At 36.5% G+C, this 14,831-nt stretch overlaps 4 protein-coding genes across 4 annotated transcripts; 3 read left to right on the top strand and 1 right to left on the bottom strand.

Annotated features, from left to right (window-relative positions):
• Window positions 1-1,059: 1,059 nt before the first annotated feature.
• Window positions 1,060-3,247, top strand: GCK72_022060 (uncharacterized protein; the record flags this gene model as incomplete). Its single annotated transcript, XM_053734628.1, has 5 exons — window positions 1,060-1,116; window positions 1,395-1,539; window positions 1,585-1,911; window positions 2,052-2,175; window positions 3,049-3,247. 5 exons carry the CDS (start codon window positions 1,060-1,062, stop codon window positions 3,245-3,247), a joined length of 852 nt encoding a protein of 283 aa, XP_053578194.1.
• Window positions 3,248-3,888: 641 nt separating this feature from the next.
• Window positions 3,889-4,347, bottom strand: GCK72_022059 (uncharacterized protein; the record flags this gene model as incomplete). Its single annotated transcript, XM_053734627.1, has 1 exon — window positions 3,889-4,347. The coding sequence occupies one exon, from the start codon at window positions 4,345-4,347 to the stop codon at window positions 3,889-3,891; it is 459 nt and encodes a 152-aa protein (XP_053578193.1).
• A 3,905-nt stretch (window positions 4,348-8,252) lies between these two features.
• GCK72_022058 (uncharacterized protein) lies at window positions 8,253-8,691 on the top strand (the record flags this gene model as incomplete). The annotated part of the gene is made up of 3 exons (XM_053734626.1): window positions 8,253-8,298; window positions 8,354-8,481; window positions 8,527-8,691. The coding sequence occupies 3 exons, from the start codon at window positions 8,253-8,255 to the stop codon at window positions 8,689-8,691; spliced, it is 339 nt and encodes a 112-aa protein (XP_053578192.1).
• A 2,127-nt stretch (window positions 8,692-10,818) lies between these two features.
• GCK72_022057 (uncharacterized protein) lies at window positions 10,819-11,820 on the top strand (the record flags this gene model as incomplete). The annotated part of the gene is made up of 3 exons (XM_053734625.1): window positions 10,819-11,071; window positions 11,117-11,568; window positions 11,623-11,820. 3 exons carry the CDS (start codon window positions 10,819-10,821, stop codon window positions 11,818-11,820), a joined length of 903 nt encoding a protein of 300 aa, XP_053578191.1.
• Window positions 11,821-14,831: the final 3,011 nt, after the last annotated feature.

The raw sequence follows: 14,831 nt of genomic DNA, 5'->3' as shown, positions 1-14,831 counted from the left end.
CATTTGCATAGTATCTCCCTAGTTTTCATAGTGTTAAGGTAAAACTACTGTGTCCCCCTTTCAAATCAATTCTAGATGTCTTTAATTTCACTCAATTTTCGATTTATTTCCCATTTCATCTTTTTGTGTCATTTATTCGATTCCCCAGTTGGTTTCGCCGTTCAATTGTGCTTTCCGATATCAATCGCTTACTTTCCTGGCAAGTCCAGTTGATCACTTCCTGGTTTCGCCAGATGATTCATTTCGAATAAACTGTACCATTCAAAAAAAAAAACGTTTCAAACTGCATTGAAAGTCTGAAAACAAAACAAAAAACGCAAAATTAAAATGTTTGGGTTTGCAAAGCAAGCGCGCAAGTGGCGTTAAATTTGGCACTTTTTTTTCAAAGTTCAGATGTTTGTCTCCAAAACACAGAACTCCCAAGAAATGATTAACAATTGCGTTTTTCAAAACTTTCACGGGTTGTCATTAATTGATTAGTTTTGTTTTTTTTTGCGAAACATATTTAACAATCCAGTCATCTGAGAGTATAAACACAATTGACGATCTCAGCAACGTTTTCCCAAACATTATGACTCCGTAATCACGTCTGCAACTCCAAACGTCAATATTTAACTGACTATCGATCTTATCTGTTAAACCAAACAATTGACAAATCAAGGAATAAAGTAAATTCTTTTACCAGCAGGTGACCCTTCCTCCAGAATGTGAGTGACGAAAAATCTTCCCCAAGGAAATGTGATATTATAAGGCCGATAGATTAGAGTAAGTGTGCTGAGACACACTTGCACTTAAAGAAGAAAACAATTCATGACGACACACTTGGCCATTTCCTTGTGTCTGCTCTTATTTGATGCCGAGTCATCAGAACAAAGTAATAAAGGAACTATATCAACCTAAATACTTGATAAAAATGTGAACGGGGAGACTCAGACACTCTAGTCTGGTTTTCCTCTTTCTTATTCCTCTCCTCTAAACGGCCCATCACAAAGAAGAGAGACGAACGAGGTCTTGAGCCAACGTTCTTGTTGTATTTCCCCGTTTCCATTGCTCCCAGTAATGTTTACGCCCGTTCAGTTGTTCGTTTCTTATTGTCTTCTGCTTGAAGCTCTGGATGTGAGCAGATCATAAGATGTTAGACAGAAATCATCTTTCCACATTCTACACTGTGGCACAGATTGTTTCAAACTTCGAGATATCCGTCTGCCGTGAGGACATTATCCATTGTGGAGAAAAACGTTAAAAAAATATTTCCATTTTTCTCACTATAGGAAGGTTTCTTATGACGTAAAACTGGGATTTCACAAATAATTCGGTCTCATTTACTCTGAAATTTGACACAAAAGTTTTTACCGTTTTTCATTTTCACCCTCCGTGTTGTCGTTCTTTTTCAGGTGTATGAATACCTGGGCTCTTCGGTTCATCAAAACATCGCAAAAATTGTGGGAATCGATTTCGTCAATTGGGCACCAGATAATTGTTACCGTAAAATTATTCTCATGCCATTATTGGGTATTTCTATTGGACAGATGATAGATCGTGAGTTTCTAGTTCTTTGATTGATTCAATTTTTATGATTTTCAGAAGCGCAAAAGCTTGATTTGGAGAACAGAAATCTGATTGGTGTGGATGCTTCCAAGGCCAAAGTGTCTTTTCGAATAAAGCATATTCAAGAAATGGGGAGCAACGTTCTCAATGGATTGCAATTTCTTTTAGAGCATCATGTGTTCCACCTAGATTTGAAATTGGAGAATGTGCTCTTCTCAAGCAAAAATTCATTTCACGTCGATTACAACGGGACTTCGCATTCCTTTATTGCGGATTTCGGGTTGTCTAGAGTAGAAAGTGATATTAGGGAGACTGCTGACATATTCCAAACGGAAACGTACCGTTCTCCAGAAATTTATTCTGGTAAGTAAAAAAAAATTTCTAGAAGGGGGGTGAATGAAAATTAATTTGTCTATGATAACATAAATGTCTTTCAGGTTGTCTCCCAAATAAAAAATCAGATCTTTGGTCTTTTTCAATCCTTCTGCTTGAGATGTATACAGGTGCAGACGACTTCCTCTCACCAGAAACGGAAAATGCGGAAGTGCAGCGTTTCAGAAATCTTCAATATGCTATTGATCAGCGTATGACAAGAGATTTATGGGACGAGGCTGCAAAAACAAAAGGGTAAGTGAATACAAACAAAAAAACGAAGCATTAAAACACTGACAAGGAATGTATTTTGACTGGCTCCCCTAACCTATCACTTTTATTTTCTTATTCAATAGCTCCCACAAAGAAAACACCAACCTGGAACGTTTTTCCTCTGACGTTACCTGGTTTTTGAAAAATTGAGATTTTTCAAAAAGTGAAATTTTTCTCAACATTTTTTTTCTTCAATTTTTTTGTGCACAATGCAGCGTGGACAGCAGACAGAAATTACATGTACTAAATTGCTAATTTCTTTGGCTACAAAATTTCTCAAAATGATGAGATTTGATAAATTCAACGTATTCAGCAAGTCTTTCTAAGCTAGAACTGTTTTACTGTAGTTTTTGAGAAGTTATGAGCTTCTGAATTTTTATCTCGTCGGGAAAAATTGCGCGTTTTGAACATGTGCCCTTTCTCGTAGAGTTGACAAAATAAGTTCTAATTTCAGAATCAGATACTTATAACTGATACATAAACTGTGTTTGTTCGGTTCCATTCAAAAGTTTTATCTTTATTGTGAATTGGGTTCCAAATCATGCACACCCCATTCATAGCACTTTTTTGAAAAACGAAATTTTTCAAATCCTTATATCTCGCTTCAAAAAAAAATGTTGAGAAAAATTTCACTTTTTGAAAAATCTCAATTTTTCAAAAACCAGGTAACTTTACAGGAAAAACCTTCCAAGTTGGTGTTTTCTCTGTGGGAGCTATCGAATAAGCAGATAAAAGTGATAGGCTAGGGGGGCCAGTCAAAATACATCCCATGTGAAAGCAATTGTGTTTGCTCATCGTTTTGACAAAATACACACTTTCATGACTATAAAATATAACTAAACTTGTTTTTTTCAGAGGGAACGAAACTCGTGGAGCTCTGAAGCTTTATGATGACGGCGCACCTGACTCAACCGCACCACGTTTGATGAGTTTGAAGCGCTCATATCACGCTGATCAGTTGTTTGAGTTCCTCAAATATTCACTGATTTTGGATTGGCACTCACGTCCGTCGGTTGACGAATTGCTCAGTCACAATTTCTTTAAAAATATTTGAAGCGCCATTTTCTTTCTTTGCTTTCCTTTTCATATTTCCCCTGTGTCTGTAGGTGCAGTATTTTTTCATATAAAATTAACTTTTCCCTTTTGTCTCTCTCACAGGTATTCAAAATAATTTTCTGAATACACCCTCGCCTTTTTTGTATTCCTTTTTTCTAGATCTCTGTTCTGCTTTTCCAAAATTTTCAGTCATTAACCTTGTGAATGACTGATGTTCTTTCGTTTCCCGTGATCTTCTTTCATTTCCTTTCAAATTTTTTTAAATAGGCGCCAAAACAGTTCTTTATATTGAATCATTTACTAGGTAATTCAGTTTATTCTTTCTCTCTGTCTTTACTTTTAATCTGAAATTGAACATCTCCCTGATTTGAGTATTATTATCATCTATTTGTTCTGTAGCATTCGAATTCTTATTTTACTTGTCCTTCCCCATTTTCAAACCTGTAGCTTGATCCATTCCCATTTAATCAGAGTTTACTTGTTTTCTTTTCAAATCACTCCCACAAAAAGCATTCTTTCATTTCTTATGCTATTAGATTGTCGGGCATTATTATTATCATCAAACAACTATCATTATCACAATCAATTGAATTCCTGGTTTATCCAGTTGAGAATAAAACTGTATCATTTTCCAGCTTCTCAAAACATATTCAGATACACAGAACAGTTACCGCATCTTGACAATGATTTGAAGGGTCCTCTGCTCTGGATTCCTTGCCCGTTACATTTGACTGAAAAAGTATCAGCGCTTGTTCCTATGAGGAAGGCTGTCAAACATAGTAGCATGAAAAATGTCGGATTGACTAAGTTCAGGATGATTGAGAAGTTTTTGTTGTTTCTACTGCTATCCTTGTTGGATTGATCTTCATCGTAGCAAATCTTCTTTCTCGAACAAAGATTGTAGCGCTGTTCGTCAATGTCCTGTTGAGTTGGAGTAATTAGTTTTGTAGAATCTGTGTTGATATCTTTCTCGAGATCATCGTCATCCAGTTTCATTGGAATCAGTTGGTTTATGAATCGATTCAGAGTTTTTCCGTTCTCTGATAACTCCATCTTTGGAAGCATTAAGGGTTGTAATCCTTCCGAGTTTCCTCCCATTTCTGGGTTGGTTTTCATCTTGAATGATCACCACTTGTCCAACTTTGCGTTGTTGGCGAGTACCACGTTTTGAGTCCATTCTCAATTTGTGATGTACTCTGAGCTCCGCAAGATACTTGTTACGCTACTGGTTCCATATCTTTGAAGTTGCTTGCATCGATAATTTGATGGCTTCAATCGTCCCCAACTTCGTTTCCATAGAGTTCTTTTTGATTGGCGGCAAGTAGTCTTCCTTGATGCCCAAGGTGTTTTACAGTGGAAGAGTGGTTTTCATCTTCTGATAGACAAAATTTATGGGATGTAGGGGGTACCTGGAGTCCACATCGTCTTTCACAAACGTCAATGATCTGCTGTTTATTGAAGCAGAAACTTCGTAAAACACAGTGTGGAGTTCTTCGAACAAAAGTTTGGACTTTATGGTGTTCTTCTGGAACGCATGTTTGACAGAACGGACCATCCTCTCGTAGAATCCTCCTCTCCATGAATTGCCATTGGATTGGTTGGAGTTCAACTGTGAACAGGGTGCTCCACCGATACTTCAAAACCGATTAAAATCGGTTGAAACATTCGTCGGTTTTTAGAAAAATAAATCGGTTTTTCTCCGGGGGGAAAATCGGAAAAAGTCGATTTTCTTCGATTGTGTTTTGAAAAAACTTCGTTCGGTTTCGGTTTTCATCGGTTTCATAGGTTTTCAACCGGTTAAAAAACCGATTATACTTTGATTTTTACCGATTTTTATCGATTTTCATCGTTTTTTCTGAAAGTTTAAGTTCTACAGTAGTTTGTCACGTTTCTATCATATTTTGTACTGTTCTCAATTTAGATTTTGCGTTAAAATTGATAATTACTCATCTTTGTTCAAATTATCTATAAAAATAGAAAAAAACGTATGAAATTATGGAAACGTGACAAACCGCCGCAGAAATTGAACATTCAGATAAAAACCGATAAAAATCGATAAAAATCGGTAAAAATCAAAGAATCGGTTTTTAACCGGTTTCTAAACTGATGAAAACCAAAACCGAACGGTTTTTTTTTCAAACCCCAATCGAAGAAAATCGATTTTTACCGATTTATGTTTGGTTTCATTTTGGTTTTTGTTTTTGAAAAACCGATTCAAATTAACCGGTTGAAGAAACGATTTTCACTGGTGAAAAAAACCGGTTTTTCTTCGATTTTACCGGCGGTGGAGCACCCTGACTGTGAAGCAACGAAATCTTACAAAATGATTAAAATAATAGCAACATATGCCATGAAATTTATCAAGATCACAACCGAAAGATTCCCAGAAGATTTTTCTCGAATAGGACTCGCCATAATTCGCTGCATTGAAGATAAATCACTATTCTCTGAGGGAGGATTTGGCACTTTCCAGTTTTGGACTCTAGGTCACGGCTGGGCTGCAGCGACGCGTGGCCTAGAAAAATCCACATTAAATACTCACAATCAGCCGAAAAAGTTTTGTACACTTCACACGGACTAGTGTATACAGTAATTCGAAAATGATATGAAAAAGTTTTCCAGTGGAGAAAACAACATAAAAAATGATAAAATGTTGTTTTTTGCAAGAAAAATACTCTATTGGCAGAAAATTGCTTTAAAAAAAAGAACAAGTTCAAAGAAAATATATGGAAAATTAAGTGTGAAGGCTTAGAAACTTGTGTAGATGCGAGAAATAAACTGACTGTTTCAGTAGACCGCAACTAATGTTTTTATTGAATTTTATAGCCTGATTTTACTATAGTGAACTGTTTCACCAAAAAATCCAAAAAAATAGACAATTACATCGTTTTTCCCTATTTTTTCGACATTTTCAAGAAAAAACGGCCCTCAGAATGTTCCAATAGACTGCAGCTCATGCTTTTATTAATTTCTAGACCCCCACGTTACTCTTGAAAACTGTTTCAGAAAAAAATCCAGTCCAGTTTTTGAGAAAATAATAGTTTTATGATTTTTTAACTAACATGGAATGACTCCCGACTGGCTCCACAAAATTTACGAATTTATTGGCTTATTTGATAGATTCTACAGAAAAAATGACAAATTTAACAGCTTTTCCGGTGACTGGACCTAATTTTCGAGATTTTCAGATTTTTAGAAAATCAATTTTTTTCAATTTTTTTTCAAAATTTTTTTTTCATCATTTTTTTTCTCAATGTTCTCCCAACTGGCAAAAAAAGCAAAAACAAGAGAAAAGTAGAGAATTTCATAGGCTTTTCGATAGGCTATAAAAAATTTTTTGGTCATGTTCCTACTTTGACCAGACCCCCGAAAACTGAGAGTCAAAAAAAATAATTTTTTCTGTGAAGTCGTTTGTCTGTTTTAAAAAGCTTTAAAAAATAGAAGAACTCATGCAAACAAATTTTTAAAAAAAAATTTGGGGGTGACCGCGAAAAAAAAAGAATTAAATTTTTTTGAAAATTTCGGTTTTTCAAGATTTTGATGGGTATAGGAAATATGTCATTTCTTCTGTTTAAGCTTTGAAAACGTTAGTATATTTGAAGAAATGAATAACCACAAACTTTTAAAACCTGTATCAAGAAGTTTAAATGTTACCTGATCAGTTTCCAATTCGTAGCAGAGGCTCAAAAAATGCATTCTTTTGAGGTGGTGAAAATTTCAAAAGCTTGCAACGTGCTTTAAACGTCAGATAAACGATTTTTGCTTTAAAAACATCCTTAAAATAGAAGATTCAACAAATTCGGTCACTTTAAACGAAAATTTAAAATTTTCATTTTACATGAAAATTTCATGTGGTCCCCCCTTCTGAAATTTTCATGTAAAATGAAAATTTTAAATTTTTGTTTAAAGAGTCCGAATTTGTTAATTTTTCTATTTTAAGTATGTTTTCAAAACAACAGTCGTTTATCTGACGTTTAAAGCACGTAGCAAGCTTTTGAAATTTTCACCACCTCAAAAGAATGCATTTTTTGAGCCTCTGCTACGAATTGGAAACTGATCAGGAAACATTTAAACTTCTTGATACAGGTTTTAAAAGTTTGTGGTTATTCATTTCTTTAAATATACCAACGTTTTCAAAGCTTAAACAGAAGAAATGACATATTTCCTATACCCATCAAAATCTTGAAAAACCGAAATTTTCAAAAAAATTTAATTCTTTTTTTTCGCGGTTACCCCCAAATTTTTTTTTGAAAAATTTGTTTGCATGAGTTCTTCTATTTTTTAAAGCTTTTTAAAACAGACAAACGACTTCACAGAAAAAATTATTTTTTTTGACTCTCAGTTTTCGGGGGTCTGGTCAAAGTAGGAACATGAACAAAAAAATTTTTATAGCCTATCGAAAAGCCTATGAAATTCTCTACTTTTCTCTTGTTTTTGCTTTTTTTGCCAGTTGGGAGAACATTGAGAAAAAAAATGATGAAAAAAAAATTTTGAAAAAAAATTGAAAAAAATTGATTTTCTAAAAATCTGAAAATCTCGAAAATTAGGTCCAGTCACCGGAAAAGCTATTAAATTTGTCATTTTTTCTGTAGAATCTATCAAATAAGCCAATAAATTCGTAAATTTTGTGGAGCCAGTCGGGAGTCATTCCATGTAAGTTTTAGACATTTTCAAGGAAAACGGCCTTCTAAAAGTTTCAATGGACTGAAACTGTTGTTTTTATTAAATTTCACAGCGCTAAAGCAGTACAGGGGTCTCCATAGCAGCGCTAAAATCTTTTGCAGTTGACGAAAATCAATTGTTTTTGTTTTTTTGTTGTTTGTGTTTTGTGTTCTTAAGGCTCGAGAATAGGAAAAAGACAATTGGAAATAAATATTTCGGGTTTTGGACACTAGGTGGTGAGCTAACCACCTGAAAACAAGCTGATTTGGACATTCAGGTCACTGTATATTCTACCGAGATCACCCAAAATCCACTTATTTCAGTCATTTCATTGAAAATTGATGAAGATTGAGCCCAAATTGAAAGTTACAGTGACTAAAATTGAAAGTTACACTGACCAAATGGCAAAAAAAAACTGAACAGGAAGATGAGTCTAATACAGAACAGGAAGATGAGTCCAATACTGAACAGGAAGATGAATCTGATACGGAATCGGAACACGGAGTCAAAATGAATCGGAACCTGAAACTCAAGATGACTCGGAACCAGATCACCAACAGGAAGATATTGGTAATGATTCCTGTCAATTTTACCTGCATAATATTCATTTTTCAGATACTTCTTGTGAATGCCCTTGTGAGCCTCGGTCCAGCCGGACTCGGCACAGAGAACATCATCGGGAACTGCACGTGTCTGATTTGTCTCAAAATGGACAATCAGTTGAAGATCAAACAACCAAACCACCTTCCGTTTCTGCAGAACATGTTCCACGGGGTTTAAGACGGAAACTCCCAACGGAGGCACCCACTGCGGTGCAGACTTCCAAAAATAAGTCTCTCCTTAACTCCAAGATCACCAAGCCGACTACAAAGGCACCTCCAAAACCAAAAACGAAAACGAAGCCCAATCCCGACAAATCGGTCAATGCTCTAATTACAAACGCCCCAAAAACCACAGAAGCTCGAACGACTAACAAAGCTTGACCTAGAAAAAATTAGGTCACGACATAGAAAAAATTAGGTCATGACCTAGAAAAAATTAGGTCACGACCTAGAAAAAATTAGGTCACGACCTAGAAAAAATTAGGTCATGACCTAGAAAAAATTAGGTCATGACCTAGAAAAAATTAGGTCATGACCTAGAAAAAATTAGGTCATGACCTAGAAAAAATTAGGTCATGACCTAGAAAAAATTAGGTCATGACCTAGAAAAAATTAGGTCATGACCTAGAAAAAATTAGGTCATGACCTAGAAAAAATTAGGTCATGACCTAGAAAAAATTAGGTCACGACCTAGAAAAAATTAGGTCACGACCTAGAAAAAATTAGGTCATGACCTAGAAAAAATTAGGTCATGACCTAGAAAAAATTAGGTCATGACCTAGAAAAAATTAGGTCACGACCTAGAAAAAATTAGGTCATGACCTAGAAAAAATTAGGTCATGACCTAGAAAAAATTAGGTCACGACCTAGAAAAAATTAGGTCATGACCTAGAAAAAATTAGGTCACGACCTAGAAATATTTCCTGACCTTACAGAAAATATTTCCTGACCTTACACGTGGCACCCTAGTTGCCGAATTCCACGTGGACCTGGCTGATTTTTCTGAAATTAATTCATTCCCCGCCTCGTCTCTCTCACAGACGATCCACGCCGCTCTTCTCTTCAAATTTTTCGTCTCGCCAACGGCCACAGCTTCGGGAGCCGTCCAAAACCTTCAGTAAATGTGAGTTTTTTGTGGATTTTGGGTCTTTTTTTGGGAGGAGCTGGGTCATATGCTGGGATAATATTCAGTGGAGTTTGTAGAACAAGCCTAGGGCTACCAGAAAAGTCTTATAAAATTTTTAGAAAAGAGGCCAGTAGCCGGTCCTGGCTCCCTCAACGCAGCTTGTTTTAGGAAAAATCACGAAAATTGCAATTTTTAGGCGCGCAGAACAGTAGGTTAAAGAAAGATATTAAGAAATTTACAAACTTCATTTGGTAGCTCTAGAGTAGGTTTATCATGTTTCAATAGATTCATTAGCTGTACTTTGAGAAGTGGGTCAGTGTGCGCTGTCAAACTTTGCACCTCTGAGTGAAAAACAAGCTCGGTGCCAGGCCCAAATTAGGCAACTTAAGAAAGGAAAATGGAAATTTTTTTTACCAGATGGATAGAATAAGACGCGGGCTACATTTTATATTTTAAATTTTGGTCAAGAATGTAGGTCATTTAGCCGCTAGAGCCAGGGAAATTTGATAATTTTTCGAAAAACTGGAAAATTTTTTTCTTCCAACTTTAGCGTTTTTGCGCGTGGATTTAAAAGTCAAATCTTTTAATTTGACCTATTTTTAAAATGTAGGGCAAATCTGGAAAAAAGTCGCAGTCCAATTCTTCCAATTCATATTTTAAATGTGACGTAATATTCCCAAAAACCGCATTTTTTCTGCGCGCAGAAAAATAGGTAACGGAGGAATACTAAAAAAGTTTCAAAACGGAGTTGTCAGCTCTAAAGCAGTTCTTTCATACTCCAATATTTTTATTAGTTTTACTGTGGGAATTGGGTCAGGGGGTCAAACTTTGCATTGTGGGAAACGCTCGGTGCCAGGTTCAAATTTGGAATCTTAAGAGGAAAATAGGAATATTTCTATTTTATGTAGGTAGACTAGGACACAGGGTACATTTTCTAATAAAAATGAAGTCAAGTATATAGATCATTCGGCATCAAGAGCCAGGGAATCAACAATTTTTCGAAAAATTGGAAAAAGCTGTTGTCCAACTTGAGCGCTTTTGTGGGTGAAATTAAGAGCCAAATCTTTCGGTTCGACTTTTTTTAATTTGTGATAAATTTAGGAGAGTCCCAGCCCAATCCTTTAAATTGATCTCTCAAATGTGGTGCAAAACCTATGAATTTCTTGTTTTTACAGCGCAATGCCTTTCAACCCTGCTCTGCGCAATATGACCGGAAAAACTATTGCCGGGTATCATTTGACTCAAATCATTGGCTACGGCTCGTATGGTGCAACGTATAAGGCAATCAGCGGAAGTGAAACAATTTGCTTGAAAGTCAGTGATAAGTTCCGTGGATACGAAAACGAGTGGAAAACTATGGAGAAGCTGAAAGGAATACGCGGAGTTCCAACATTGATCATGCACAACAGCAACGAAACCCTTTGGGTAATTGGTGAGCAGTCTACAAATTAATTGAAACTTATGTCATTTCTTTCAGGCATGTCCTTGGAAGGACCAAATCTCAAGACTCTTCAGGAAAGAAACCCAACAAAATCTTTCCAAAAATCCACTCTCCACAAGATGTTGTATCAGCTGGTTACAATTCTCGAGGAGATTCATACACGTGGTATTGTGCATCGAGACATCAAACTCAATAATATCATTGTGTCACATCCACGCTCCAACGATAACAGCGTTTATCTGATCATCTGCGATTACGGGCAAGCACGCCAATACAGAAATGAGGAGGGACAAAGGATTATGGAACCAGACGACGACTACCGCTTGGCGAATCGCTTTCACGCAACACCGAATGTTGATATGGGAGAAGATCACGGTCCAATGGATGACGTCCGCCAACTTTCCTACGCGGTTCTTTTCGCATCTGGTTACAATGACCCTGAGTACTTAAAGAATAGAACACATAGAGACAAAATCAAGCGAGAGCTCGTGAGTTATACTTTTTACAAATTCTTGAAAAAAATTAATTCAATATTTTTTCAGTTCCGTGCGCCAACCGGAGTTCTGCCAGAATGTGCACAGTGGATGGAATACTTTTTTGAAGCCATCTCCGAGAACGATGATATTGATTTTCCCAACTACGAAGAAATCAAGGATTCCATCCTCGAGGTGTTGCCGGTGACGAATGCAATTGAGCCCCTCAGACTCAGCTTGGAAGCTGACACGTGGTACCTCTTCTAGTTGCATTCTTTCTTTCGGTGTATATTTCCTCTCTTCTGTATTTCTGTAGTCCTTTTTTAAACTCTAATGATCTTTCTACTTGAAAAGTGTATTTTATGTCTTACTTTACTTGATCTGAATTTTCCCCACACTCAACTTGATGGTATCGATACTGAGCAATGCTCCTTACTTGTGAATGTCCGAAATAAAAGAGATTTATGAATTTTCAGTTGTCTTTTTAACAGGTTTTCAGAAATTAACTGTTTCAAAAATGCCTAATAAGTTGTTTGGACTCCTACTGGAAACTTCTGCAAGATTCTGGAAGCTTCTAGAAGATTTAGAAAGCGACTGGAACTTTTCTGCTCATTTCTAAAATATTTCGAGAGGTTCTGGAAGCTATCAGAAGTTTCTCGAAGGTACTCGAATCATCTAAAAATTTCTGAAACACTTTGAAAGCTTTTATAAGGTCGCTATCACTGGGGACTTGAGAGGAAACCTTAATCAATTGCAGAAAAGTTTATTGTCCGGCGGATGGTGTTGAAATTCAGACAGAATGAGGCCAAATTAACTGCACAAAGTACCTGATTTTAGTTATTCAAGCCAAAATGTTGACTTTAATAACTTTTTTTCTAGCAGAGATATCGCGAAACGGTAACGTTCATTAGATTCAGCGCTATTTTAACTACTTGACCGTCGAAATTCAGACAGAATGAGGCCACATTAACTGAGGACTCCTAGTTGTACCTCATAAAATACCTGATTTTAGTTATTCAAGCCAAAATGTTGACTTTTATAACTTCTTTTCTGGCAGAGATATTCCAAAATGGATACGTTCGTAATATTCAACGCTTTTTAAACTACTTTACCGCCGAAACACAGACAGAATGAGGCCAAATTAACTGAGGAATCTTAGTTTTACCTCATAAAATACCTGATTTTAGTTATTCAAGCCAAAATGTTGACTTATTCAAGCCAAAATGTTGCCAAATTAAGGGAATCCTAGTTAGAGCCAGCCGGCAGTGTTGGATGTGCTCCTTCTGGAGCTGCCAGTACTCAAGTTGGCTCCTTGTCAAATAAAGTTCGTTTTTAGAAATAAGTCATTAGATATAGGGATCTACCGGTTTTGTGTAATTGATGGGTGAGCCAACCGGCAGTGTTATATGTGCTATAAACAAAAATTGGGTTGAATTGGCTTCTCAACTCCTGAGCATCGTGCTTGAGCTCCAGAAGTCAAAAGTAATGTCCTCGGAAAAATCTTCATAACTCATCAAAAAAGGTTTCAAATCAGCCAAAACATGAACCAAAAGACGTGTCTTGTGTTTTTCTACAAACCAACATAAATCACGATTAAGAAAAAATAAATTTTCTAATTTTTTTCACTAAAAATTTTTTAAATTCCTATTTTTTCTCAATTTCTGGTATTTTCTGACTACAGCACAAACAAGGAACACATAAATGTGTTTTATTATGTGTGATAAAGCATCTTGCATGCAATATTTGAAAGTTATGTTTGTTTTTCATCCAGAAAATACCAGAAATTGAGAAAAAATAGGAATTAAAAAAATTTTTAGCGAAAAAAATTAGAAAAATTATTTTTTCTTAATCTGTAATTTTTTGATGTTGGTTTGTAGAAAAAACAGAAGACACGTCTTATGGTGCATGTTTTGGCTAATTTGAAACATTTTTTGATGAGTTATGAAGATTTTTCCGAGGACACTACTTTTGACTTCTGGAGCACTAGCACGATGCTCAGGAGTTGAGAAGCCAATTCATCACAATTTTTTGTTTATCTGATCATTTTCCAACATTTCAAAACAAAAAACTCAATAACTCCAAGAGAAAAATAAAAAGTTTTTTTTCGAATTTTCAAATCAAGATCAGGAAAAATCGATTATCAAAAAAATCAGTGATGAAAGTTTTTCAAAAAACATTTATTCGTATTGCTCAATATTTTGGCTTCTTTCAAAAAAAAGTTTAGGCAAAACGGACATGATTCAGCTGAGTTACACATAAAAGTATCTAGGGGTACTCACTTATGCTCGCTACTGTACAAGAAAAATGGTGCCAAACTCCCCCCCACAGTTCTCTCACTGCAATGAACAGCATACGATGACGGAGGTCAGGAAGAAATTCTGGATCCCAAATCTTTGCCAACAAGTGAAATCGCTCTTGTCAAAGTGTGTAGCCTGTCAAAAATACAACAAGCCGCCATTCAAATACCCAGACATGGTGGATCTGCCAGAGCTCCTAGTGAAAGAAACAGCACCTTTCCAACACACAGGACTCGATTATTTTGGTCCGATCTCCTACCGAAAAGAAGACAACACTGTCGCTTCGTGCTGGGTATGCCTATTCATCTGTGCCACAACAAGATTAGTCCACATCCAATTGATAGTCCGACCGGATACAAGCTGTTTTCTGAAAGCCTTTTAACGTTTTGTTAGCCTCTGTGGAAAACCAAATGCTATCGTCAGTGATAACGCACCACATTTCATCTTAGGCGACAAGATCCTCCAAGACATTGCAGGAACCACAACAAAAAACTGCAATTTCAACAATGAGGTGAAGAAATTTCTTGGAGACGCAAAGATCGAGTGGAAATTTATCACGCCATACGCCCCCTGGCAAGGAGGAATGTATGAAAGAATGATGCGCTCAATCAAACAATCAATGTTCAAAGGCATTGGACGGAGCATAGTAAAATGCCGCGTCGAATTTTCTTGGGCCTTGTTGACGCAGAAGCGTGTAATGGGTCGTACGAGAAGTCTCCGTTCAACTTTCAACCACACGGAATAACCGACATTCACATTGACTATTGTGGAATGTCGGTTCCGGGGCGCCCCTTCTCGCTGGATTTCACAAAGAACAAGTTTATCGAGGCCTACATTCAGCTACAAGAGACTCTGGGACGCGAAACAACTTTAGCTGCAACTCTATTAGCACCCAAATGTTCAAAGAAGGCGGCTACACCATATTCGGTTTTGAGCTGAGTCCCGTCGCTCAGGACAACTCGCTTTTTGAGCTGGTGCGCC

The sequence above is a fragment of the Caenorhabditis remanei genome, chromosome X, assembly GCF_010183535.1.
Source record: "Caenorhabditis remanei strain PX506 chromosome X, whole genome shotgun sequence".
Taxonomy (NCBI): Eukaryota; Metazoa; Nematoda; class Chromadorea; order Rhabditida; family Rhabditidae; genus Caenorhabditis; species Caenorhabditis remanei.
The sequence above is the reverse complement of the archived record's forward strand: the minus strand, read 5'-3'. Positions and strand labels throughout refer to the sequence as shown.